The 26,962-nt window shown below is 43.2% G+C and overlaps 1 protein-coding gene across 2 annotated transcripts in view; it reads right to left on the reverse strand.

The window, feature by feature from the left end:
• LOC122813614 (mucolipin-2-like) overlaps nucleotides 1–26,962 on the reverse strand; it is a 1,348,087-nt gene that overhangs the window by 128,889 nt on the left and 1,192,236 nt on the right. Inside the window, exons 12-13 of one of the 2 annotated variants that reach the window (XM_044086031.1) lie at nucleotides 6,274–6,375; nucleotides 6,061–6,183 (exon numbers count right to left, since the gene is read on the reverse strand). In XM_044086031.1, the coding sequence (XP_043941966.1) occupies nucleotides 6,061–6,183; nucleotides 6,274–6,375 (225 nt within the window). Of the gene's footprint in view, nucleotides 1–6,060; nucleotides 6,376–26,962 lie in introns of both variants that reach the window. The other variant, XM_044086029.1, reaches the window with a different exon arrangement.

Here is a 26,962-nt window from a genome sequence, read left to right on the forward strand (position 1 = left end):
ATTCAAAGATTCAAACGGTAATACAGCCTATCTGCAAAGAAAGGTAATACAGCCATCATCATCAGTACCTGGTGAAGCTCATATAGCACGTTCAGGGTACTATGTTGAGCACAGCTGTCATCTTTCTGGTGCCCAAACCTGGGAAATCACTTCCCAAGTTGGCTACCATCAACTCAGAATTTTGTTTTATATTGTGTTTCATTTGAGCTGTACAGACCTATTGCTCAAGTCAGGCTTTGTTATCTGGTCAGTAATATACTGTTAAAACAAATATATTTTCAAAATGAAACACTCCAAGACCAGCAACATGTTGCAGTCAAAATGGAAATTAAGGTGTACTGAAATCATGTAAAGTATAAAAGTAGTTACAGGGTGCATATATCCAAGGAGTATATAGCTTGCAGTGCATAGCTTCTAAGGTTTAAATACCATGGTCAAGCACATGAAATAGAATATAGTTTTTATATTCTGTTTCTGCCTTTTTTTGACATTAAGAACAGAATGGCAATGCACGTCTAATTTTCCCTTAAAAGCAATTATTTTATGGGAAATTAAGATTTTACAAATCCAAACTTTCATGGCTGACTGTCAAGTCCTTCTTATTGTCTGGACATGAAGGATGTTATCTGATGACTGCCTTCTAGAGGCATAAGCACTTCCATCCCAAGTTAAACAGTAAGAAAGTAAATACATCTTAAAAAGTAAAATTTGCACATGGAAATATTGCAGTAGAGCACCTGAAACAGCTGTTCTGCTTAGTCTTTTTCAGAAATGGAAGAGCTATTCCAAGTATCACGTTGCAAAGGTCTGTGTCAATTTTTATTTGGACTGTTAGTCACGAGGACATCAGTGGCAGAGGGTGTGTGCTCTTTGCCCAGCAAGCATGCTAATTAATTTTTTTTATTTAAAATGTTAAAATGGAATTATTAAAATTAATTATGAGATTTCTGGATGTGAAACAAAGATTCTTTTGGGGCAACTGATTTTCACAAAGTTTCCAAAGGCAGGCACCCCAGGATGGGTATGCCGGCTTTGGCTGCTCGCTTCCATCTTGAACTGCACAGTCCCCCCAGACCCTGTGCTGTTAGTTAAAAATTGTTAAATCTGAGACTACTGTCAGGAATTTATCCTTCTGTGCCAACAGACTGAGGTACTTTGTACACATTTTTATAAAATGCCTGAAATAACTCTAAAACCTGTATAGGATCTCTACTTACTTTTCTTATTATAAGCTCCCCAAAATTTGCTGCAATTTCTTCTACTTACTTTTGTTGTTATGCTAAAAGCTTGCACTCTACAGTTTTGAAAAAGTAGTTATGTAACACCACCCTTTTTTAAAATTCACACATTATCCAAATAATCCCTTACTTTTTTCTTTAGCACTCTGCAGTTGCTCCTCTTCTTCTTTGACAATACTTATAAACATGGTAGAAATAAGAGAGATGTCGTAACCAAATTGGAATGAAAGGGGCAAATAAAGGTTAAACTCCGTTGTCATTTTATATCACTCACAAGCTAACCCTTCTGAATTTTCATCCTTCCAAGTAACAGTCGAATCATATCCACTACCCATTCCTTAAATAACTCTCTTTTTAATAGATATTATTCCATTTTTTACATCCTTACCCTGCATTCAAGGTCATCATTAGCAATTGTGGAACCCTGTTAGGACCACATTGGAGGGGCCCCTCAGCTGATGCTCCCCACCTACTACCCAAACCCCCCTTTCATGCTGCCTACCTGGAGTTAAGACTATTTCAAATTATATGCCAGGGATATATGCTATTACTGTGTATCACATATTATGTGTATTACTGTGTAACAAAAAAAAACACATATATGCGTATTACTGTGTAACAAATAAAGCAGTATATCACATTTTGTCATAAGACATGTAAACAGAAAAACCTTTGGTCTAATAGATTACCTCCAGATCCTGCACTTCATGCACTTCCTTTCTCAGGGTCTACTTAACTCATCAGACATACCATAACGTGCCTGTTGGATGGTCTGCTAAGGCCCTGTGTCTACATGCAACGTCATGTGGATGCTTCCTGCACTACTCCACACCTGAGTACATTTCATTACTCTTGTTCTGATCTGGTGCTTCCATGGCCCAATTGCTCATGCTGTGTATACTTTTCTGCGTTTCAAACCATGTTTCATCCCCCCTTTTACCATTTTACTGTTCTCCCCCTCCCCAATTACCATTTTGCTGTTTTCTCCCCACCCCTTTTACCAGGCTGCTGTTAATGGCTTACTAAAGCTCCATTTTTCTCCTCTTCCTTCTGGAATGACCTATATCTTGACAATCAACTTTATTCACAGTCTCTTTCTTGTAAATAATAACACACACAGACACATAGGTATTTGCTAAATTAAATCCACATTTAGTCCGTTACTTCACTAATGTAATGAATACATGGAAGCAGTCATTTCATTTTTTAATGTTCCCAAACATTGCTGACAGACCTCCTAGTTTGGTGTATTGCACCACCAAGCTGCCTGAGTAATCTGTATATTAGCAAGAGATGCTCCTGACAAAAAATAATTAAAAATTAAAGACAGGAAATTATTCTTTGTAAATCAGGCAGAAAAAAAGCGCATCTCTGCAGTCATGTTGAGAAGGAAGTGTGAGATTCAACGACATTAAATGGCCCACTTCACCACCTCTGCCCATACCTCAAGCCACCCCAATGACAATCTCTTATCTATTTCTTGGGTAGCTTACTTGGCACCAGTCTACAGTACACTACCTAATACTAATCAGCACCCCTTCTATTGCACACATGCAGAACAGATCCCATTCTTTATAGTACTTCTGTGCTTCTATCATTCCATTTTATATCATCAATCAACTGGAAAAAGATTTTGTATAATACATTCAGACTACTATCCCTTTGATAATACTGTCAGAACATTCACAATTCTTGCCTATTGATCTCTACATATCAAATTCATTTTGCACTGACTGGTGTCAAATTAAACAACAAAGTCGGTCATTTTAAACACACTGCTCATACAGGCATTTCCCCATATTCTTTATAAATTACTATTTACCTTCCATATCTCAACCCAGACATTTTCTACATGTTGTTTAAAGTTGTTTATACTGCCTAATGAATTCAGTACTATGAATTCTCTTATTATAACCTGCTAGCTTTTCCTTGCAAACTCTGAACCTTTCTCACCTAATTCGGAAGCTCTACTAAACATCATGTGCTGCTGTACTGCTTCCTTTACAGGATTAGTTTCATAGTAGACATCCAGTATGTTGTTACCTTAATAATTCTTAACCTTTCTCATGTGGTAATGAAAGTCTCCTAGCTTTTATCACTTGATAAAGAGGTTTTACTATACATTCCATTCAATAGACTTCTACTGTGAATGCACAGAAAACATTAAATTCCTTAATTTACTTTTCCTCACCCAACTGGCCAACACTTTACCCTAGCACCTTACACACCTAAGTGACTTTGGCAGGATATACAAGCTACGTACACCATTTAAGGTTTCCTGCTACCAGCAGTAATAATATTATTTCCTGCACAACATTAACTCTTCAATAATCTTGGTATATATATATATATATATATATATATATATATATATATATATATATATATAGTATATAGTCTAAAAACCAAACTAGACTCCATAACTGCAAAAATGCCAACCCTATTTTCCAGTTTCTCCATCTTGTCCCCAACAATTAGTGAGTACATAGTGGTGCTGTGGTAGCATTGTCGCCTCACAGCAAGACGTTGTCGTGTTCGATTCTCAGCTAGAGCGTCTTCTGTGTGGAGGCATGCGTGAATGGGCATGCCTTCGTTGAAGGTTGTGCATCAGGGCTTGTAACTCGGCATGTAAAAATCCACTACCAAACATTAGCGGACTGGAGTTCCGCTGTGGCAACGCCTGACCGGGATAAGTCAAAAGACACAACAACAAATTTTCCATACCAAATTTCACATAAGTACAAAACAAAAAAAAATCAATTTTCATTCTGAATTCTCCAAAAATATCCAAAACCTGAAAAAAAGGCAAGATGCAAACTGATCCCTCATGACAAGTACTACTGTTCCCAATAATGGCTGCTCACCTCCTCATAATTATTCTTTTAAAATTCCAAGACACAGGGAAAGTTTACTTACAAACTACCACCCTGACATACAACAAATTCAGCTTATTCACTACCCATCTACATGGATTTTGGGCAAATAGTACAATGAATAGAATATATACCTTAACAGATATTCAAAATATGGACAAAGGCAATATAACTGGAGTAATTTTATAGAACTTACCAAAGCCTTTGGCCTACTAGCTCATAATTTGCTGATGAATGTCCTTGCTGCTGTAGACAAGAGGACTACCTTTCTACAGGGGTTCTGCAACTACTTATCTAACAAAGCTTTCTCTGTCAATATGAAAGAATCATCCCATATTTTTATTAACCAACTAGGATCAGATCTCACTTATCTTCAAAGGCTCCTTGATAAACATGTTTTCCTGAAGAATGAGAAGGAAAGGGAATATAAATGGCTGTAATGCAGTATATATCATGTTAGCAGAGCTGTGCTTTAAAGTCAGCACAAGCTGCCATAAAGCAGACCCCCATTAGTTTACCAGAGGTCCTTCAAACTTATTTAGCTTAATATTTACTTTACAGCCAATAAAATCTATTCAATGGCAGCTTTCCCAAGTCATAAGACAATATAAATTGCTCTGTGGATTCACTAAAGTAAAATTGTGCAATTTACATGACACTATGAAACAAAAATTCAAAACAATAACAGCAGCAAAATATTATTAGAGATGAAACATACCTGGAGGTGCAGCAGGACAAAGACGGACAATTCCAATGCTGACAGTACTACACTACTCCTCATGCCACACCCTCCCAGCAAGTACTGACAGTACTATACTACTCCTCACGCCACGCCCTCCCAGCAAGTACTGACAGTACTACACTACTCCTCATGCCACACCCTCCCAGCAAGTACTGACAGTACTATACTACTCCTCACGCCACGCCCTCCCAGCAAGTACTGACAGTACTACACTACTCCTCACGCCACACCCCCCCCAGCAAGTACTGACAGTACTACACTACTCCTCATGCCACACCCCCCCCAGCAAGTACTGACAGTACTACACTACTCCTCACGCCACGCCCTCCCAGCAAGTACTGACAGTACTATACTACTCCTCACGCCACGCCCTCACAGCAAGTACTGACAGTACTACACTACTCCTCACGCCACGCCCTCACAGCAAGTTCCCAAGAAAGCCAACCATGAACAAAGCAAACTAGAAAGCTTCATAGGGAGGCTGCTGCGTAAACCAAATACACTACTGCTCCACTGTCTGAGCCAATGGTTGTACTTTACAGCCTTACTATTCGTTCACCAACAGCTTTCTAATGCATTACCCTAAATCTTGTGATCTTCATCAGAATCAAATGGACAGAGTGTTTTTTTCAGTTTTGAATCAATCACTTCTTAAATCATCTGAAGTGCACCACTGATAACTTCTGACGTTTACATCCCTCCCAAATTGCAGGCCAAGGCTTGGAAGACACTTCTGAAGAAATCTGCTAACACACAATAGGTGAGTACATAAAGTATGGCTGAAGAACACCAGTGGTAAAACTAGCATCCTCATACGAAATAAAGGTATCCAATCTGGAACAGCGTTGGCCACAGAACCGTAAACAAGGAAATCCAGAATGTCACTAAGGTCTGATGATACACTGTGCACACCAAGATGTGGGGTGGGGAAAAAATCTGTAAAATGGGGAGACCACAGAACTATGGAAAACTGATCAGAGAAATGATGCAGAACTGATACCACGAGGCACCCATTTTACACCCTTTTCTTCATAGGAACATTCTCATTTCCTGCTCCAAAGAAGTTTCACATGCACTGCAAAATCAGAAAGAGACCCAATGAGCAATAGTATACAATTATAAAAATACAAAAGGAAACAGCAGACATATGGCATTATGTGACATCAAAAAGGACTACTCAAACAAAAATGTTATGTAAAACACATACCTTTTCATGATAAGGTCCTAATACAATCCATCCACAAAAAGTATAACCAAGGTAAATCATGCCAGCACAGCAGCAAAAACGTAACACTTTGGGAAATGAAGCTTGCATGGTTAAAATAAGCACCTGAAAAGGACATATTAAATAAATGTCTTGTAAGCATATTAAAACCAGTGTTATGAAGTAGTAAGATTTTTTTCCTTTCAAATGTCTTACATTATATTTCTGGAAATAGCCAAGGTAACGGATGACTCCAACCCAGACAAGTAAGGTAGATGATCCAAGGCAAATACTGCAAGCATCATAACTGGTAAGGCTCTGCACAAAACAAATGATGGAATTATTAGCCTTCTTATGCTGAGCATTTTACAAAAAGAGCTACATCATATTCAAGTGCAACAGTTTCTCTTAAACGATAAAACATTCAGAATGACCTTTGCTTATCCATCCCAGCTGTAAACACCATCACACTACCATGTGTACCTGTTTTTCAAATACTAAACGCATTTTTATTACACAAGCAGATTAAGAGTCGTATTAAAGTAATGTAGTGCATGGACTGCCATTATTACATTATTAAGCTCAAAAATCAGATAAGACAGGCTTGTTCAACACCTTTCTGACTTCAGAAAGTTGCTGCTTCTAAGCACCTCTAACTGTTGTTAACCTAAAGTCTCCTGCTAGAACACAGATAGAGTCCACAAGTGTTGGAGCATTAATGAAACACTTCATCCATCCACAACCCCTTTTCCCCATTTTTGCACATAGGGTTAGGGTCTCACTTCCATAGTGATAATCATCTAGCCCTGCCACAGTAGTTGTTGCACACCACACAGTCACATGCACACTCACACCTATGGCCAAGTTATAGTGTCTGGTCCATTTACTGAATGTCTTTGGGATGTCGGAGGAAACCGCAGCATGTGGAGGAAGCTAAAACTAACACAGGGAGGACATGCAGACTCCGCACAGAAGGCAACACAGCCGAGAATCAAACCAGGGAACTTCTTGCTTTGAGGTGACAATGCTATTTTCTGTGCCTCTGTGCCACCCATGAAACAATTACCACTATCTATTTGTATTTGCCTACTAGATAGGTAAACTGGTCCTGGGACCCTTTTCAGCCATGATCTGGGTGCACCCATACAAAGGTACACAGAAGTCACATAGTTCATAGCACAAAATTGCATACAAGTCACTGTTCCACTTCATGGCAGATTTTACAATATTACATACAAGTAAACTTAGTCTAGTCAAAAAGAATTAAAAAAATTGTTTACATGTTACCTAGTTCATCACTAAAGAGTTTACAAAAGGATTTTGCAGGAGTACATCCAAATAAAAGAAACTTCCATAGTTAGAATATCTAACTTGCTGCATTTAGTGTTCGTTCTTAATATAAACTTCGCTCTTCGGATGAGACATTAAACCAAGGTCCTAGTTACTTGTGGTAGCTCAGGTGGATGTAAAAGATCCCATGTCACCTACTGAAAAAGAAAAGGGAACTTCCGCGATGACCAGGTTAAATTTCCCCTAGTAGTGTAAATACAACATCGAGTCTTCCCTGAAATGAGGCCACTAGCCTAATGGGCTAATCTGGTCAACAAATTCGACCTTACCAGCCAATTAGTAAAACAGCTCACTGTAGCTATCCAGGCATGTCCAAAGGGCAGTTTCAGGTGTATTCTCCAGTCCAACTGGTGAATCTGGGCATTTTGAGGCAATGTTACAACTGCCTCATGTACACAGACACCCTCTCCTCCTACCACCAAATACTAATACATACGAGAGATGCAATTATACAGCCAAACTGGAGGTTAAGCTCTCTCAACCCAAGACTGGACCAGACAATAAAGAGGAGAAGGGAATTACTTGCATCACACCACCAGTCTCACATAGAACTATGAAACCAGTGCCTGCAAAAAACACAAATACACAAAAACATACTCAGAGGCTCTAAATAAAAATCTGCAAAAGCAACAGAGACCTCCAAAACAGACATCCAAGCAACCTCCACCCCCCAACAGAAACCATGAAACACATACTTCGAAGACTGGCCAAGGCTCTTGCCACTCCCACAGTGTCTTTTTTAGGCAAGGCTCAAAAGACAAACCCACCGCCATAAGTAGCACAAGTAACAAAAAACTGAGGGTAATGCTACTCAATGCCAGAAGTCTAAACCTCAAAATGCAGACACTCGAGGCACTTCTCAGTATGGAGAAAATAGATATATGTGCAGTAACAGAAACCTGGTTTAAGGCTCCAGAGATCATCCCAGCATTACCAGGCTACAACTCATACCATACATTTCGGCCACAAAACCCGGAACGAAATACAAAAGGTGGGGGCGTATCCATATTCATCAAGGATACCCACACCTCCAGGTTAGTGGCACACCACAATGATTCAGAGATCATCCACATGCAACTAACAACAGGCAGAACTGCAATTCAAAGATCACCCACCATGTCCCAGGACCCCCAATTCTGCATTTCTGGAAACAAAGGTCCTACCAAACACCCTGACAATGGGTGATTTCAAGTACTCAAACATTAACTGGAAGAACTAGTCAAGTACTAACTCCCTTGCCCAACATTTCCTAGAATTTATAAACTCAAGCACCCTGGATCAACTGGTCAACACCCCCACCAGAGGTGACAACATATCGGACCTGGTCATCACCAGCATGGGCGATCAGTATTCCACACCGGAGGTCAACCCCTCGCTGGTTAGATCTGACCATAAACTAATCACTCTGGATATCCACATTCTGCCCCCACCCCCGGTCAAAGAAACTACTGTGAAAAACTTTTCAAAAGCAAACTTCATGTTACTTAAGACCGAGGTGGAAAGTTTCAAATCCCCCATGCTAAAGGATAACGCTGCCCAAGCTGCAAAATCCTTTACTAATGCACTCTACGGGCACCTACAAGAATGCATGGATCATGCTATCCCAAGCAAAACCAAGACTCACTCCTCCAAGAAAAGGAAACCAGTCTGGTGGACCCCTGCCATAAACAAGCTATACAATAGAAGGAGGAAACTAGTACAGAAAAGAGTAAAACAACAAGAGGGGAAGACATCCCTGATCAGTATCAGCAAGAAACTACGATCCCTCATAAAATCATCCAAGGCTAGCTTCGAAAGAAAAATTGCCAAGGGCTCCAAAGGTAACCACAAGACATTCTTTAGCTATGTCAAGAATCTAACTGGCAGTTCCCAGATCTGCTCGGAGTTAGTGCAGAATGGCACAAAATACACTGAACCAACCGATATCGCCAACATCCTGGCAGACAAGTTCAGTGCAAACTTGACCCCCCCCTCTCACCCCCAAAAGGGCCCATAACCATACCAGAAAAATGTAGTGCCCCTGAAATCACAGACACTCAGGTTAAAATAGCCCTCTCCAAAGCTAAAAACACAGCATCAATGGGACCGGATGGAGTCCCAGGCTGCTTCCTACATGAGCTCAAAGATGAACTAACCCCTCACCAAAACACAGTGTTCAAACTCAGCCTCTCCACAGGTTACGTGCCCATAGAGCGGCACACAGCAATGATTATTCTGCTCCATAACAGACCCCGGGAACTATCGCCCTATAAACCTGACTACCTTGGTCTGCAAGGCTATGCAGCACATCATCATGGATCTCATTAACACAGACATTGTGAACCTCCAAACACTGGACCCTACCCAGTCCGGCTTTGTTACGAGCAGATCATGCCTCCTAAATCTGGTGGACTTCTTTGAGACAGTTACCAAGGCTATAGACGAGGGGAAGGTAGTCCACATAGCCTACCTAGACCTTGTAAAGGCCTTCGACACCATTCCCCAGTCTGGTATTATAGACAAGCTCACCATCCTGAACATAAACCCCTGCATCATGAGATGGGTTGCCAACTGGCTCACAGACAGAACTCACATGTTAAGAGTTGTGGGAGCTAGGTCTGTCTCTAAACCGGTTACAAGTGGTGTTCCCCAGGGCTCAGTCCTAAGACTCCTCCTGTTCGGCATATACTTCTCAGAGGTACAGACAAGCACAGGAGGACTATGGCAGGAGGACTATGGCTGACCAATTTCACAGACTACTGCAAACTAGGGGCTATAATTTACTCTCCGGCTGACACAGACATATCAAAAGGGTCTCACTGAGACGGATACCTGGTGTCAAAACTATGGCCTCAAGCTAAATGCCAAAAAGTGCATAGTCATCCCCTTTGGAAAAAACAAAGTACCCACAAATGACCATATAGGCGGTAGCCCCCTAAATATGGAAGATGAGGTAAGGGATCTGGGGACCCAAGTAGATAGCAATCTCCCCTCTGATAATCACATTGCCAAAGTGGTTAGAAAATCCTTCTATGTGGCCCACCTAATCACAAAAGGGTTTGTATCCACATGAAGAGAGTTCATTATGCCCCTCTACGCATCACTCATCAGACCCATCATAGAGTACAATGCCCCATTTGGGTTGTACCTTACAAGGCACTTGCAACAGCTGGAAAGACCACAGAAGTACCTCACCAAATGGTTCACTGGCCTCAAACAGATGCCCTATGCAGCTCGACTGAAGAAACTCCAGCTGTACTCAATTGCATACCGCCTACTCAGAGGTGATCTCTGCCTGACATACAAGGCCATGTCCAACCCAGAATTGATGGACATGCTCTACCTAAAGAAAACCATATCCCCCCGAGCCACATGCTCTAGGAATCTAAACCTCACCACAACAATAAATAGGATGTGCTGGAGGGATAGATTCCTGTCCCAGAGACTTCCCATTCTCTGGAACAAGATTCCAATCTACATTAGGCAGAGCTCCTCACTAACACTATTCAAAAGAAACCTTGACGAGTGGGTGGGAAACAGGAAGTTTACCCCGGGAATCACTTCAGTGGCTGTGCTGGACAGAGGCACAGGGAACTAATCTAAGGGGGCGGCGATAGCAAAAACATTCCTGCTAAGATTATAAATGCTTTTGGGCAGATAGCCTAGTACCTACCTATGAACCAATGAACAAAGGATCAGTAAATAAATAAAATAAAAAGTTTGCACAATAAGCTAGTCTGGAGCACAACTGCAGCATACTATGAATTCAGAGAAACAAAGGGAGTGAGGGGCTTAGGATGTAGGGAGATATGAATGCACTTTAAAGTGTAACACTCAGATGCTGGCCAGAAAAACTTACTGAAATGTATGTGTACATGAGAGGTAATTTAAGAATAATTTGTAGCCTAGGGAATAGCAGGGGCATAGCTTGGAGTCAAGCAGGAAAGTACAGTTGTGTACACTTACCATAAATGTAGATGTTCGAGTGAATTCACTGTTGCAGTCCTTACAAATGGGTTATTCAGCTCCTGGTAGGACGCAGTCAGCCAGAATACCAAAGTCCTTGGTATATGACGTCGGCTGTCTCCAGATTAAGCCTGACACCAGGATGTCAGGTATAAAGGCAAGCAGCCAACATCATTTCCTCAGTTTTTCTTGCCACAAATCTCAGGAGCCCCCAAAAAAAGAAAGAACAGGTAAAGAAAAAATTCCAGTCTGTTCCCTAGGAAAAAAGGGGGATGAATGGGGGGGGGACCAGGACTGCAACAGTGAATATACTCAAACATCTACATTTATGGCAAGTGTACACAACTGTGCTATGTTCATCGTGTTTCATTGTTGCAGTCCTTACAAATGGGTCGATTCCCAAAGCCCAGGAAAAAAAACAAAAAAAGAGGAGGAACACCACTGATTAATGGTTGGTATGAATACCCTGCAACACTGCAGTGGCAAAACCAGCCCTGGACTTAGAAAACAAGGGCAAATGTAATGTTTGGTGAAAGTGTGGACAGAGGTCCAGGTAGCTGCTTCCAGGATGTCCTTAGTAGGTACACCTCTAAGACAAGTTGCTGAGGTAGAGGTAGCTCTAGTAGAATGGGACCTAATGACCTGAGGAGGAACCTTGCCATGCTGTAAGTAACAAAAGTGAATACAATGAGCAATCAACGTAGAAATAGTATGTTTAGAAATAGCTTTGCCCTGGGCTCCAGGAGCAAAACTGACCAACAACTGATCTGACTTTCGGAAAGGTTTAGTCCTATCCAGGTAAAATCTAAGTTGCCTATGCACATCTAGAGAATGTAGCAACATTTCTCCTCTATTCTGAGGATTAGGAAAGAAGGTAGGCACGTGGATAGACTAGACTGGTTAAGAGTCAGGCTAGAAACCACCTTAGGCATAAAAGAAGGATTAGTCCGAAGAGAAACCCGATCCACATGGAAAGTGATAAAAGGCTCTACTGCCATTAAGGCCTGCCACTCAGACACTCTTCTAGCTGAAGTAATGGCCAAAAGAAATGCAGTTTTCCAGGAGAGAAACTTCAAATCTGCTGAGGCAGCTGGTTCAAAAGGAGGCAGAGTAAGTTTCTCAAGCACAAAATTAAGATCCCAAGCAGGAGTAGGCACCCTTCTGGGAGGCTTTAAAATGCTAACTCCCCTGAGGAACTGTTTCATCAAGGGATGAGAGAAAATGGGTTGTTCAAAGGAACAGTGAGCAGAAATAGTTGAAGCATGAATCTTGATAGAAGAGAAGGAAAGTCCACCATTAAGTAAACCTGCCAGGTAATCAAGAATTAGAGGAAGAGTAGGTTGGGATGGGTCTTCTCCTCTCATCTGCATCCAAACGGAGAATCTTTTCCACTTATCTGCATGAGATTTCCTAGTACTAGGCCTCCTGGCCTCACGAAGGACCTCAACTACCTGTTGAGAAAGGTTTAAATTATGAGCCAGACAGTCAAAAGCAGAGTCTGAAGGTGAGGATGCAGAATCATTCCTCCATCCTGAGCCAAGAGATTTGGTATCAGGGGAAGATGCCAAGCCTGAGACTGGGAGAGACTGTGAAGAAGTGGATACCAATGTTGCCTGGGCCAGTCTGGAGCTATGATGATGGCCCTTGGTTTTTCATCCTTTATCTTTAACAGCACTGTGGGAAGAAGAGGCAGAGGAGGGAATGCATAGATCGATAGCGGTGTCCAGGGGAAGGACAGAGCATCCACTTTCCAAGCTTTGTCGTGATGATCCCTAGTGCAAAAGGTTGAAAGAAGGTGGTTGGTTGGAGAAGCAAAGAGATCCACCTGAGGAGAACCCCAACGCTGAATGATGCAATGTAAGATGGTCTTGTTTAGTTGCCACTCCTGAGGATCCAGGACCTGCCTGCTCAATTGGTCAGCCAAGGTGATGAGCCTTCCTGGAATAAACTGGGCTATCAGATGAATGCCCAAAGAAGCTGCCATGGACCACAGTCTCGTGCTTTGTCTGCACAAGGGGTAAGAGTGAGTCCCTCCCTGCTTGTTGATGTACCATGACTGTAGTGTTGTCTTTCCTGACTAGAAGAGTACCAGGAGAGAGAAGATGCTTGAAAGCCATCAAGGCCTGCTGAGCTGCCATAATTTCCTTCAGATTTATGTGCAGTTGAGCTTGTTGATAGGTCCAAGTTCCCTGAATGCATGTGCCCTCTAGATGTGCTCCCCAAGCATAGTCCAAGGCGTCTGTGGTGAGAGTCTGGCTGGCAGGAGGTGGGCAGAAAGGTAGGCCTTTGTTCTGTGCACAGGCCGTTGCCCACCAAAGGAACTTTGTCTGCAGGCAGGGAACCAGAGGAAGAATCAAGTCTAAATCCTGAATGTGTTGACACCAAAGGTTTTTGGGGTACCATTGTATTTTCCTCATATGCGGTCTTGCATATGGAATCATTAGAATACATGAAGCCGTGAACCCTGAGGCTTGCAGGAATTGCCTTGCAGAGAGCTTGGTTATGCTTGCCAAGTCCTTGAAGTAATCTGAGAGATCTGTTTCTCTTGAGGGAGGCATACCATCTGGGCGGCTGTGTTCAGACCCTCTCCCAGGAATACAATCTCCCTGGTGGGTACCAGTTTTGACTTCTTTTTATTGATTGTGTAGCCCAAAGTGGTGAGAAGATTCTTTACAAAGTCCAAATCCTTTAGCAGTTGCTCTGGAGAGTTTACTTGAATAAGGCAATCGTCCAAGTAAGGGGAAATCTGAATATTCCTTTGCCTGCAAAAGGCAATGGCTGGAGCTAGACATTTTGTAAAAACCCTGGGAGCAGTAGATAAGCCAAAGGGCAGTGCAGAGAATTGGAAGTGCTTGTTCCCCACTCTGAAATGAAGAAACTGCCTGCAGCTTTCTCTTATAGGGATGTGTAAGTAAGCTTCTTTTAGGTCCAACGTTACCAACCAGGAATTTTTGGCCAGCACTGGCAGCAACTGCTGAAGGGTGAGCATTTTTAATCTGGGAATCACCAGAAAGGTGTTTAGAATGGACAAATCCAGAATAGGGCACCAGGTGCCCCCTTTTTTGGGAACCAGGAAAAGCCTTGAGTAAAAAACCCTAGCCTATCTGTAGTGCAGGAACTGGCTCTATTGCTCCCAGGTTTAGCAAGGAAGAAACTTGTTTTTCTGCTTCTGCCCTTTGAAGTGGGGAATATCTGGGAATCCTTGGTGGACCAGGAAGGTGTGAGAGGTGAATTTGTAGCCTTGGGATACTATTTTTAGCACCCATCTGTTGTCCGTGATAGTGTGCCAGACATCTGCAAAAATGGCTAACCTTCCCCCCCAAAGGAAACCCTGGGCCTGCAAAGGCAAGCAGGGGAAAGCTGGAGTCATTGAGAATGTTCGATTTGGGAAGTCTGCTTAGAACTCCCAGATTTAGAAGATGAAGCATGCCAGTGTGGGGTGGAAGTCTGTCCCCTGGAAGACCTGTAGCCCCTGGATCTAGTTCAACCCTGTTTACTAGGGTCAGGAAAAGTCCAACTCTTAGAAGGGTAATGCCTGCTAAAACGAGGAGGCTGAACTTGCAGAAAGTCCTTAACAGTTTGCATAGATTTAGCCTTATCCTCCAGTTTCTTCAGCACCTCTTCTGCTTCGCTTCCAAAAAGATTGTCCTTATGCAAAGGCACGTCCAGTAATTTAGACTTTACAGGTTCAGAAAGGGGCTGTTCCCTGAGCCCAAGTATGTCTTCTGATAACAGAACTAATGGCCACTGCTCTGCAAGAAGCCTCCAAAGTGTCAAAACAATATAGAGAATGTTTAGTAACCAGAGTGGCAGAATTCAATAAGTCTTGCATGTCCTTGCTCTCCATCAGGGAAGGAACACCAGCAATTGTAGCCTTGATAGCCTCCACAGTATGCTGCTGATACTTAAGCATATGAAAGAGACAATTAACAGACCTAATAGCCAGAGTGGAAGAAGTATAAACCTTCTTACCCCTCCTATCTAAGGCCCTAGATTCCCTGTCAGAAGGAACAGGATTTTTAGCAGCCATGGCTTTAACACCCTTAGGGCCCTGAGAAATAATCTCTGGATCAGCAGTAGGATTCTTGAAAAGGAACTGATGAGAATCAGGAACTTTATAATACCTGTCAGGCTTTCTGGGAGCAGGAGGAACAGAATTAGGTGTCAAAGAATTCTCCATGAAAACATCAACAACTTCGAAAACCGGAGGAATAGCCAAAGGCTTATGCTGAGGCAAATCCAAGAACTCCCTAATCTGCTTCTTAGATTGAAGGAAATCCTGACTCTCCCATCTAAAATGCTCCCTGAGGGTATTCAGAGTATCCCCAAAAGAGAAATCTTGTGTGTGTGTGTGTGGGGGGGGGGGGGGCAGAAGGGATGGAGTGTTCAGCACCAGATACCTCAAAACCAGAAAGAAGCTGAGAATGCCCTCCATCAGCAGAGTTGCTAGAAACTTCTGAGTCTGAGGCAGACAAAACATCTGGGGATGATTCCCTAGCCCTCTTAGGAGGAGGAGGCCGAGAGCCCCTGATAAGAGTTAAGAGGTCACTAGCCACCTTAACCATCTGAGCCTGCGGTAATTGAGGGGAGGCCGACGCCTGTTTAGTAGTAGACTTTCTGCAGACAGGCTTACTAGAAAGCTGGAGGGACTTGGGAGGCCTAGCCACTGCAGAAATGTGGGCCACAGTCCGGTCTGGATCTGGTCTCCGTGCGGAGAAATTAGGTCTTAAAACCGGCGTCTGCCTAGCGGCTCCGGTTCCATCAGAGGCGATGACTGGAAGAGGGTCAGAAGGCAAGGTAGAAGCCTGTGAAATGGAGGACTCAGGAAAGGCCTTCAAAGGCGCCTGCTGCTGAACTTCTGCAGACTGCAGTGGCAAGGAAATCGCCTCACTGGCTGCCGCTGGACTGACAACCAACTTAACAGGGATGCCGTTGGTTAATTGAACGCTAGGCCTGTCGCTGTCCTTATCCTTGCGCTTCTTAAGCACATTGAAGTCGGGAGACCAGAAGACGCCATACCAACAAACTCAGGCCAAACTCCAAAGTGCTTATACAAAATCCTAGCTCTACGGTGTATGGTACGCGGGTTGAAAGAAGCACAGAGATCACAATTTGGGACATCGTGCTCAAGGCCCAAACAAGTAATACAGTAAGAATGAAAATCAAGATGCGGAATCTGTTTTCCACAGGCAAGACAGTTATTAATTTTCTCTGACATTTGTTAAAGCAAGAAAAAAGGGTCCCCAACGGGGTACTTATCTGAGGACGTCTTCAACTTTAGAAGTCGGAATGCAAAAAGAAGGTAATCGGCCAACCGGCACTCATGCAAATTGCTTCTGCTTTGGGCTCCGCGGCAAGAAAGACTGAGGAAATTACGTTGGCTGCCTGCCTTTATACCTAACGTCCTGGCATCAGGCTTAATCCGGAGGCAGCCAACGTCATATACCAAGGACTTTGGTATTCTGGCCGACTGCGGGCTACTGGGAACCGGATAACCCATTAGTAAGGACTGCAACAGTGAAACACTATGAACAACAGCTTTAATCCATCTTTGAAAACACGTGCATTGTTGAAGAGTCTCACTGGAAGTGGAACAGAGTTCCAGGATTTTGTGATACAACTGGAGTAAAGAGCATTTCCTGCTTTGTTGCGAGTTTTGTGAACGGAGAGGAGATGTTTGTCAGTAGAGTGGAAAGCTCTGTTGATGGAGTGGATAGTATGTGCTTTAGGGCGGGGCATTTCTCAGGACACAGGACTATTCTGTGTGCAAAGTGAAGCAGACGGTAGGTGATGTAGCTCAAGCCAATTCAGGTGCTTGAGGGTAATACTTGATGTGTGAAGTATTGCTTGTTGGAAGCAAATGTGTCTGTTTTATTGTACCATTGCTCTACTTTCATTGTCAATGTGAACTGGAAGTTGACAAGAAGTATAGGCAGAAGTTAGGGTGATGCTAATGTTATCAGTCTGTTTTCAGTCAGATATTCTTTTACAGTATATATCAGAACTAACCTCTGATGTGTGTTTATGATTACTTGTTGGATGTGGAAGTTGAATGTTATGGTGTCTTCAGTATAGCGCTGTAGTAATTTAATAATGGACACTACCTCAATATTTGCATTATTTGCAGATGGGATTTGAAAGCTAGTTTTGCACTTGGTACAAGTAATAAGACTTGGAAGTGAAAAGGAAGTGTTGTCTTTTTTGGTTTTAGTATTAGGCCTTATTTTGCTAGCCAGTCTTCTATGAAGAAGAATGAATCTTATGCAAGTTGTTGCAGAAGACCATGATTATGGGATAGAACAGATAAGGGCTACATCATCAGTGTATTGGATTAGTTAGGTGAGTTTTGAGGCACTGCAAATTATTGATAAATATATTACAGAAGGTGGATGAGTTTAAACACTTGGGATCAACAGTTCAGAGTAATGGTGAGTGTGGAAGAGAGGTGAAGAAGAGAGTACAGAGGCAGGATGGAGTGGGTGGAGAAGTGTGTCAGGAGTGATTTGTGACAGACGAGTACCAGTAAGAGTGAAAGGGAAGGTCTACAAGAGGGTAGTGAGACCAGCTATGTTATATGGGTTGGAGACGGTGGCATTGACAAAAAGGCAGGTATCAGTGCTGGATGTGGCAGAGTTAAAGATGTAAAGATCTGCACTGGGTGTGATTCGGGTGGACAGGATTAGGAATAAGTATATTAGAGGATCAGCCCAGGTTGGAAGGTTTGGAGACAAAGCCAAAGAGGCAAGATTGCATTGGTTTGGACATGTGCTGAGGAGGGATGCAGAGTATATTGGGAAAAAGATGTTAAGGATGAAGCTGCCAGGAAAAGAGGAAGGCCTAAGATAAGTTTTATGGATGTGGTGAGAGGACATGCAGGTGGTTGGTGTGACAGAGCAAGATGCAGAGGACAGGAAGAAATGGAAACAGATGATCCGCTGTGGCAACCCCTAACAAGAGCAGCCGAAAGAAGAAGAAAATATTACAGTAGAGGTCCTGATATGAAGTCTTCGGGACCACCAGCAGAGAGAGGTAAAAATGTATAGATGTTAGATTGCCACTTGACAGCTTGTTGAAGAACTTGGAGAGACTGGAGTAGGGCAGATCAAGAGATGTCTGCTGATGGAGAAGTTTAATATGCGAGACCGTGTGAAAGGCTTTATACAAGTCTAAGAAAAGGGCAGATACAGTATTACCTGTATCACAGCCATAATTAATGCTGCTAGAGAAGTCTATTAATGCAGTAGTTGTGCTGTGGTTTGGTCTAAAGCCATGCTGAGTGGAGGAGAGCATGTTATTAGTAAGAATGAGGTTCAGGAGTTGAGAATGGATACATTTTTCTAAGATTTTTGATGGGTGGGTATGGCTATGGGTCTATAGTCGGAAAAGATGAGTTGTATCCCCCCCCCCCCTCTGCACAGGAGTAGGCCGAGTGATTTATTCCATAGTGAGGGGGACATGAGACTGTGATAGATGTTAAGGTTCACCACTTTGCTCTCAAGGTGAATTTACTGACATTAAACAAGTTATGATCAGAAAAACAGTCGTGATACTTTTTTTAGTGTATGGAGCACTAAAATTATGCTCCAAAATGAACAGAAAAATAAACTTCATTTTCCAGTGCCATACTTTATCATAATTCTACAGATGTATAGAGTTTTACCTCAATGTACTACTAGTTAAGCATCTCCAGTCATAACTGATTGCTGTGACCTTGAAACAGGTACAAGAAATTTGCAATGCAGACTGCATCCTCAAAGTGCATCTTTGTTTAATCAGTTTCTTGAACACAATCTAGTTAGGATCTGCTCATGACTCATGCTAATAAGAACAAACAATGACAGAATCCCACAACATGCAAATGATGACATCACATGTTTAGAACACTGCATCACGTACAAGGAATTTGTTCCAGCATTATATATACAAGTGCAGGAAAAATGTAAAGAGAAGACATGATAGAGGAGAAGCATCAGAGGGCATTTGAGGTTAGGGGACATGGCTTGCTGATGCACCTAGTCAGCCTTATTACAGAGGAAGGCTTTCTATTGTACTGGGAATTTGGAAAAGCAAGATAGGATGGGACCTTTAGTCAGGAAGGAAGGGATTAACAGAGATTAGAACAAGCTTTAAGAAGGAAAAGGTCAGTACAGTGGAGTGGTATCCGAGGGATGGACATCGTTTGACAATCTTCACAAGTGATTCTGGAGGTGGTTTTCTGTAAAGTTTTGATGCGAGTAGAAGGAATGAGTTAGGTTGATGGAGTCTGAACAGAAAATCACATAACAGAAGGGAAAAAGCTGAAGATGTGTGCGAATCCAGACAGTTTTGGTGAGTGCAATATGGGAGTGCCCATGGACAGGAAGGTTTGTAATAAAATGAAATATTTTGGCAGATACAAAGTGAAGACTGGACAGACTTTTGATGAAAGCCCTGGCTGTAATGGGTAGCCCATATTCCAAATGGGCTGAAACACCATTTATCCTATTAACATCAGCTGGAGAAGCAAGATAAGAACAGAAGCTGAGGTACTGGTGAATCAACAGCTGTAGATATCCCAGGGAAAATGCTGATGTCCTTCAAGAATGCAACTGCAGTCATAACATATGGGTTGTCCTGCCTCAGGCAGCCCTCGGTCGGCCGGATTCCAAAGTCTGGGTCCGACGTCGGCTGATGTCGCATTTCTCTCCGACGTTAGAGCGGCTGGAGTACATAAGCATCAGCCGACGCCATTTTCTTCAGTCTTTCTTGCCGCGCGGTGCCCGAAGCAGAAGCAGTTTGCAAGTGCCGGTCGGTCAGCTCCTGTATTCTACAATACCGAAGTCATCAAAAAAGCTAAGTGCCTCAGCCGATGTCAGAAATTACTGAAAAAGTTAACAATTGTCTTTCTTGTGGTAAACAAATACCTCATAAGGATTTCCACTCTTACTGTCTCCCTTGCCTGGGCCCAGACCACGATGTCTCGGCCTGTGTAGCCTGTGCTCGCTTCAACAAGCGCACTCTCAGGCGCCGGGCGGAGTTCGCTGAAGATTTCTTCGGCGATAATTTTGCTTACACCATGCCGTCAGATCTCCCGACATCGCAAACTCCCAAAAAGCGAAAAGACCGGGACCGACATCCTCGGCCCGCGTCTACCACCGACTCCACGCCAAAACCTACCGCGAGTGCTCCGGTTCCCTCTGAGACGGTCTCTCCACCGCTCCGAACCGAAGACACCGCATTACTGACGACTCCGATTCCAGACATTACTCCGACGCCAGTTATAGATTTTCCTCCGGATACCGAAACCGAGGAAATGCCCGAGACCATTGCTGTAGACAAGGTCACTCCTGCACGTGGAGCTGCCAGGCCCCCTATGGCCATGTCTATTAAGGCCTACACTAGGGCTAAGGCAGCCAGCAAAACAAAGCATATTACTTCTAAATCCTTACCTCAGCCAACTCCAGAGACACAAATTATGTCCATGGCTGCTGATTTAATTTCCATGATTAGAGGCTCACAGGCCCATCCTGAGAGAGGATCCCAGCCCCCTCCTGATAAAAGGCCCCGGGTTGAACCCTCTGACCCTACTCCTTCAGATGAAGATTCTGAGGGCTCTGTCCACTCTGATAGCCAGGAAGAGCTCTTTCAGACCTATGAGGACTTGGATGCAGAAGATTCTATCCCCTCGGCCTCCCCTCCTGAGGATATTTCTTTTGGGGAAGTTCTGCACACCATGAGGGAACATTTCAAGTGGCAAGGTCAGGAATATTCTGATTTTAGGAAATGCCTTAGGACTTTCCTTAAGAAGCCTCAGCACAGGCCCTTAGCTATTCCTCCTGTACTTGATGTTCTGGACGATTTGTATTGTGACTCTAGTGCTACCCCTGATTCTCTTCCTCCTGCTCCAGCCAAGCCAGACCGGTATTACAGGGTCCCAGAAACTCATTCCCATTTATTCAGGGCCCATACTGCTGATTTGGAAACTATTTCACAGGGGCCTAAAGGAGTTTCAGCCTCCACCTCAAAAAATCCTTTGCCCTCCAACAGGGAAGCTAGGTCATTAGAGAGATGGGGCAAAAAGGTTTACACATCCACTACCTTATCTATGAGAGCTTTAAATTGCCTTTTTCATATGTTACAATATCAGGATTATCTGTTAGAAGATTTACAAAAAACATTAGCCACTCCTGATCCTTTAGACAGGAAGACTTTGCAGGAAGCTGTACATAACACTCAGCAAGTAAGCAATCACTTCCTGCAGTGTGGATATGATGCACTGGAAGCTTCATGTAGGGCAGCTATGACAGGGGCAGTCATTCGTAGACATGCTTGGTTAAAAGTTCAACCTCTACCAGATCATGTAAAAGCAAAACTTCTGGATGCACCTTTGGAAAAGAACACGCTTTTTGGTGCAAATGCTGCAAATGCTAAGGATGTGTTAAAGACCATCGAAGAAAAAGCAAAATCAGTTCAGACAGTGAAAGATTTCCTCCAGGTTCAACCCCCCAGATCCAGTAGGAATTGGCCTTCAAAAAACTGGTCCTTTCCTAATCCAGAAAAGTTTCAAAGGGGTAAGAACAGACGTGGCCGAGGAAGAGGCCAATACAGAGGCCCTTACAGGGGACGACAATGGCAGCCAGGAAACCAAAGAAGTGACGCAGGGGTTTCACCTGCCCCACAACCACAATCTCAATGACTTTCCTCTACTACTGCCTACCAGGGAACAACTAGAAGCTCCCTTGGGCGGGAAGTTATCTCTGTTTGCAGAAAATTGGCACAGACTGACAAAGGACAAATGGATTTTGGACATTATAGACCGAGGGTACAGGTTTCATTTTCATACCTTACCAAGAAAACAAGGCATGCCAAACCTACCACAAAATCAGAGGGCAGAGGCTATCAAGCAAATCACTCTGCTGACTCGGATGAAAGCAATAGAAAGAGTTCCACAACAAGAACAAGACCAGGGGTTTTACACAAGACTGTTCCTTGTTCCAAGAAAAGAATCTCAATGGAGACCAATACTGGACTTGTCCGCATTAAACACCTTTCTCATAGTACCAAAGTTCAAAATGCTGACTCTACAGCAACTCCTTCCCATGCTGGGCAAGGGGTCGTGGCTGATTACTCTGGACCTCAAGGAGGCATACCTGCATGTCCCTATCAGACGCAGCTGCAGAAGATACCTCAGATTTCTTGCAGGGCCAGAGCATTATCAATTCTCAGCATTGCCATTTGGCTTATCTACTGCGCTCAGAGTATTCACAAAATGCCTGGCTTCAGTAATTGCTCATTGCAGGCTCCAGGGGGATATAAATTTACCCGTACCTGGACGACTGCCTCATACAAGCGGACGACAAATTGATGTTGACAAAAAACCTGGATTATGTCATACGATTACTTCAAGCTCTGGGATACACAGTCAACTTCCAAAAGTCAAGACTGCAGCCATCCCAGCAAATAATCTTCTTAGGAGCCAAACTAGACACAGCCTCTCAGATGGCTTACCTGACAGAAGACAAGCAAGAGAAGTTAACTCATTATTTCAAAGGTTTAGCAAAACTCACCCAGATGACTGCAAGGAGATTCCTACAGGCCCTGGGTTACATGGCATCCTGCATTCTCCTGGTTCCATTAGCAAGACTACACATGAGAAAGCTTCAATGGTACCTAAAAAGCATTTGGTCTCAACACAGCAACAACTTGGAGACAATCATACCACTCATTCCATGCCTACAAAAGGAATTCCTATGGTGGGCCTCGGTGAGCCAGGCAAACACAGGTATGTCATTCAAAAAACCACAGATAACACAGACCATGACTACAGACGCCTCAGACCTTGGATGGGGGCGACATGGAAGGCAGGTGTATACAAGGACAATGGTCTCCAAAGGAAACACATCTGCTTATAAACCAAAAGGAAATGCTGGCAGTAATGCATGCCATCGAGGCCTTTCAACACCAACTCCAGCAAGGCCATTTACTGATATGGACAGACAACACCACTGTGATGTGGTACATAAACAAGCAAGGGGGCACCCACTCTTACCCCCTTTGCAGACTGACAATGTAGCTTTGGGAGAAATCACTGAGCCTAAACATCCAGCTACAATCCCAGTTTGTTCCAGGAAAAGACAATGTGTTGGCGGACAGCCTAAGCAGGAATTTCACAGATCCACACGAGTGGAGGTTACATCCGAAGGTCTTCAGACAACTCACTTCGACATGGGGCAAGCCAGAAGTGGACCTATTTGCCTCTCACCTCAACCATCTTCTACCAAAATTCTGCACAAGGACATACCATCCAAAAGCTTGGAAAATAGATGCCCTCTTCAACTGGAACTCCCTAGCAATCTATGCATTCCCACCTCTGCCACTGATGACCTCAGTATTACTAAAGATCAAAGCAGAGAAACCCAAGGGAATCATAATAGCTCCAGACTGGCCAAGACAACACTGGTACCCACTACTATGGAGCATATGTCACACCAGGAGGTGGGCCCTTCCCCAGTGGCCTCTACGTTTGACAACACAATTTCGAAACACTGCATCCAAATCTTCAGACACTGCAGCTAACAGCCTGGGAGATCCCATAAATAAATTCAGCTTATCTCTCTCCAAGGAAGTTCAGTGGATACTAACAGAGGCTCGAAGACCATCCACCAGAAAGGTTTACTTAGCAAAGTGGAAAAGATTCAGCAATTGGAATACCAGCAAGGGACATGATGCATCATTGTTGAACATCCCACTCATCTTGGAATATTTGGCAGATATGTTAAAGAACGGCCTCTCATATTCTTCCATAAAGATGCATGCATCTGCTATTTCAGCTAGATACAACACTGATCCTCCTGTTTTTTTCACCCTTTACTAAGGCAATTCCTCAGGGGAATCGAGAACATTAAGCCACCAAGAAAGGCCCCAGTGCCAGCCTGGGACCTCAATTTTGTCCTAGAAAAACTGACTCTACCTCCATTTGAGCCTGCAGCTTCAGTTGACTTGCAATTTCTCTCATGGAAGACAGCTTTCCTGTTGGCAATTACCTCAGCAAGAAGGGTTTCGGAGTTACAGGCCCTAATGGCAATACCACCCTTTATTATTTTTCACAGAGACAGGGTTTCATTAAGGACCAACCCTACTTTTATGCCAAAGGTGGTATCTAGGGTTTCTTTAAATCAAGCCATTCATCTGCCTGCCTTCTTCCCCAATCCTGAGAATAAGGGGGAAAGACTGTTGCATACCTTGGACATTCACAGACAACTTCGATACTACCTGGACAGAACCAAGGCCGGTAGGAAGTCTGAACAACTTTTTGTAGCTTACGCCCCTGCAGTCCAAGGAAAAGCAATTTCAAAACAGACTATTTCTAAATGGATTGGACATTGCATCAGATTCTGTTATTCCTTTCATGGAAAGACTGTTCCAGCCAATGTCAGACCACATTCCACTAGAGCTACAGCCACCTCTACAGCATTCTTAAGAGGGGTGCCTACCAAGGACATTCTAGAAGCTGCTACATGGAGCTCCGTGCATACATCCACACTACAATCTCCCTCTATACTCCAGATCCAGAGCAGGCTTTGCTTCGGCAGTCCTGCAGGGTTTGATTGCCACACCATCTTTTTCCTAGAGCATTCCTCCTCCCCCAGCTAAGCTATGGTATTCTACCCACATGTTATGACTGCAGTTGCATTCTTGAAGGACATAGTACAGTTTTGTACCTACCATAAATGTAGATGTCCGATAGACATGCAACTGCAGTCGGATTTTCCCTCCCTCCATACCCCTCTATGCCTAGGGTCCACTCCTATCCCTGTTTCTCTTAGCTGGGGATATCTGTTATGGTGTATTTGTTTTATTGCTCATTTATTTGTTTGGAATCCTGTTTTTGTCTTCCAATTTGATTACAGCCTTCCTTGGAGGGCACCTGGCATCTGGGGCAAGAAACACTGAAGAAAATGGCGTTGGCTGATGCTTATGTACTCCAGCCGCTCTGACGTCGGAGAGAAATGCGACATCAGCCGACGTCGGACCCAGACTTTGGAATCCGGCCGACCGAGGGCTGCCTGAGGCAGGACAACCCACATGTTATGACTGCAGTTGCATGTCTATCGGACATCTACATTTATGGTAGGTACAAAACCGTACTTTTCTTTTGTTTTGGGGGAGGGGGGTTAACATCTTTAATGTTTACAGACTTGGGGGATTTAGCCAGTTTTTGTGAAGTCCCTAACAGCACAGCCTTTGTTTTAGTGCAATTGTGTAGTAAGTTACGACTGATTAGCCATTTGAGAAGGGAGTGAAGGCCAACCTTGAGCTGGGACTGTTGTGCAGCGTGAGAAGGGATCCATCTTAAAATAAACACTCTGTGAATTAGAGATAAGTGGGAGAGGTCATACTGTAGCGTTGATGAAGACTAAGAATAGCACGGACATAAGAATGGAGACATAAGGTACACCCCTTTAGCAGGGGTAGTTTCAGATATGGATGAACTTTATAGTACCTGTTGTCAAGGAAATCAGAAAACCAAGCAGAGGCATCAGTGCTGATTGTCCAGTTCTTATAATCTGTGAAGGAGGCGGCAGTTGTCAATGACACTGAAGGCTTTCATGAAGTCAAAGCCCTGGAAATTCTAACTTTGTCCAGGTTTAGTGAGATTCATTTTATTTGTTAGTGCACTGATCATAGCTGACAATTTTCAAATACTGTCTCTGACTTAAATCACAGTAAGTACAGAGAGATTGCATCAGACAAGACAAATAGAAAAATATATACAGATAAGTTTTGCTTTTTACCCTCTATCTACAATTTGCTCTTTTGCCTTTGGACCTGACTTATGCTACATAGCTGGGAATCAGGCAACTTAAATGCTCATTATAATTGTGTGTGTGTGTGTGTGTGTGTGTGTGTGTGTGTGTGTGTGTGTGTGTGTGTGTGTGAGAGTGTGAGAGTGTGAGAGTGTGAAATGAAACAATGGAGTACAGAAGTAGAGGAAATGAGATTTCAGAGCTGGATAGGTGATTAGGGGTGTGGTTGGACTGGAGAAAGACGCATTAGGCTTCTTTAATACAATATTTCTTTCAGATGGACAGAGTGTGGGGGTATAGCAGTGGAACAGAATGTTGTTTGGTGGTGGTGTAATGATAGTGAGCAAGTACAGAAGATCTAGGAAATAGTTTTTTTTTCTGTACATTTTATAGCTAGAGGTAAAATGTTTCCTGTTTAAGTAGTTTAAAAGGCATCAAGTATGATATCCGTTTTCTGTTTAAGGGCGAGCTAACGAGTGCGGCAGTGGTGTTCTTTGGGAGGAGAAACAGTTATGAAATGGCAGAATTTGTTAGTAATGGTTTGGAGGATGTTACACTTTCTTTTTGGGGCTGCTGCAATGAAAGAAAGCAATTATTCAAGATGAGACAGGATTCCTTTCCCTACAGCTGACCTTAGTTGTGGAGCGGACTACTGATGTATAGAAAGATTTTATTTTCCCAGAACTGGGGTGATTTAAGTTTGTTCCTTTTTTTTAGTCTGTAAATGACAGTTATGGTTTTGGTCAAGCATTATTTCAAGGAGGAGATTTGTTTTATTGATGGTGTTAAGTCTGATATATGCATGAGTTGTGGAGAGCATGAGG

The sequence above is a fragment of the Protopterus annectens genome, chromosome 10.part0 (assembly GCF_019279795.1).
Source record: "Protopterus annectens isolate FY-2018-M chromosome 10.part0, PAN1.0, whole genome shotgun sequence".
NCBI lineage: Eukaryota > Metazoa > Chordata > Ceratodontiformes > Protopteridae > Protopterus > Protopterus annectens.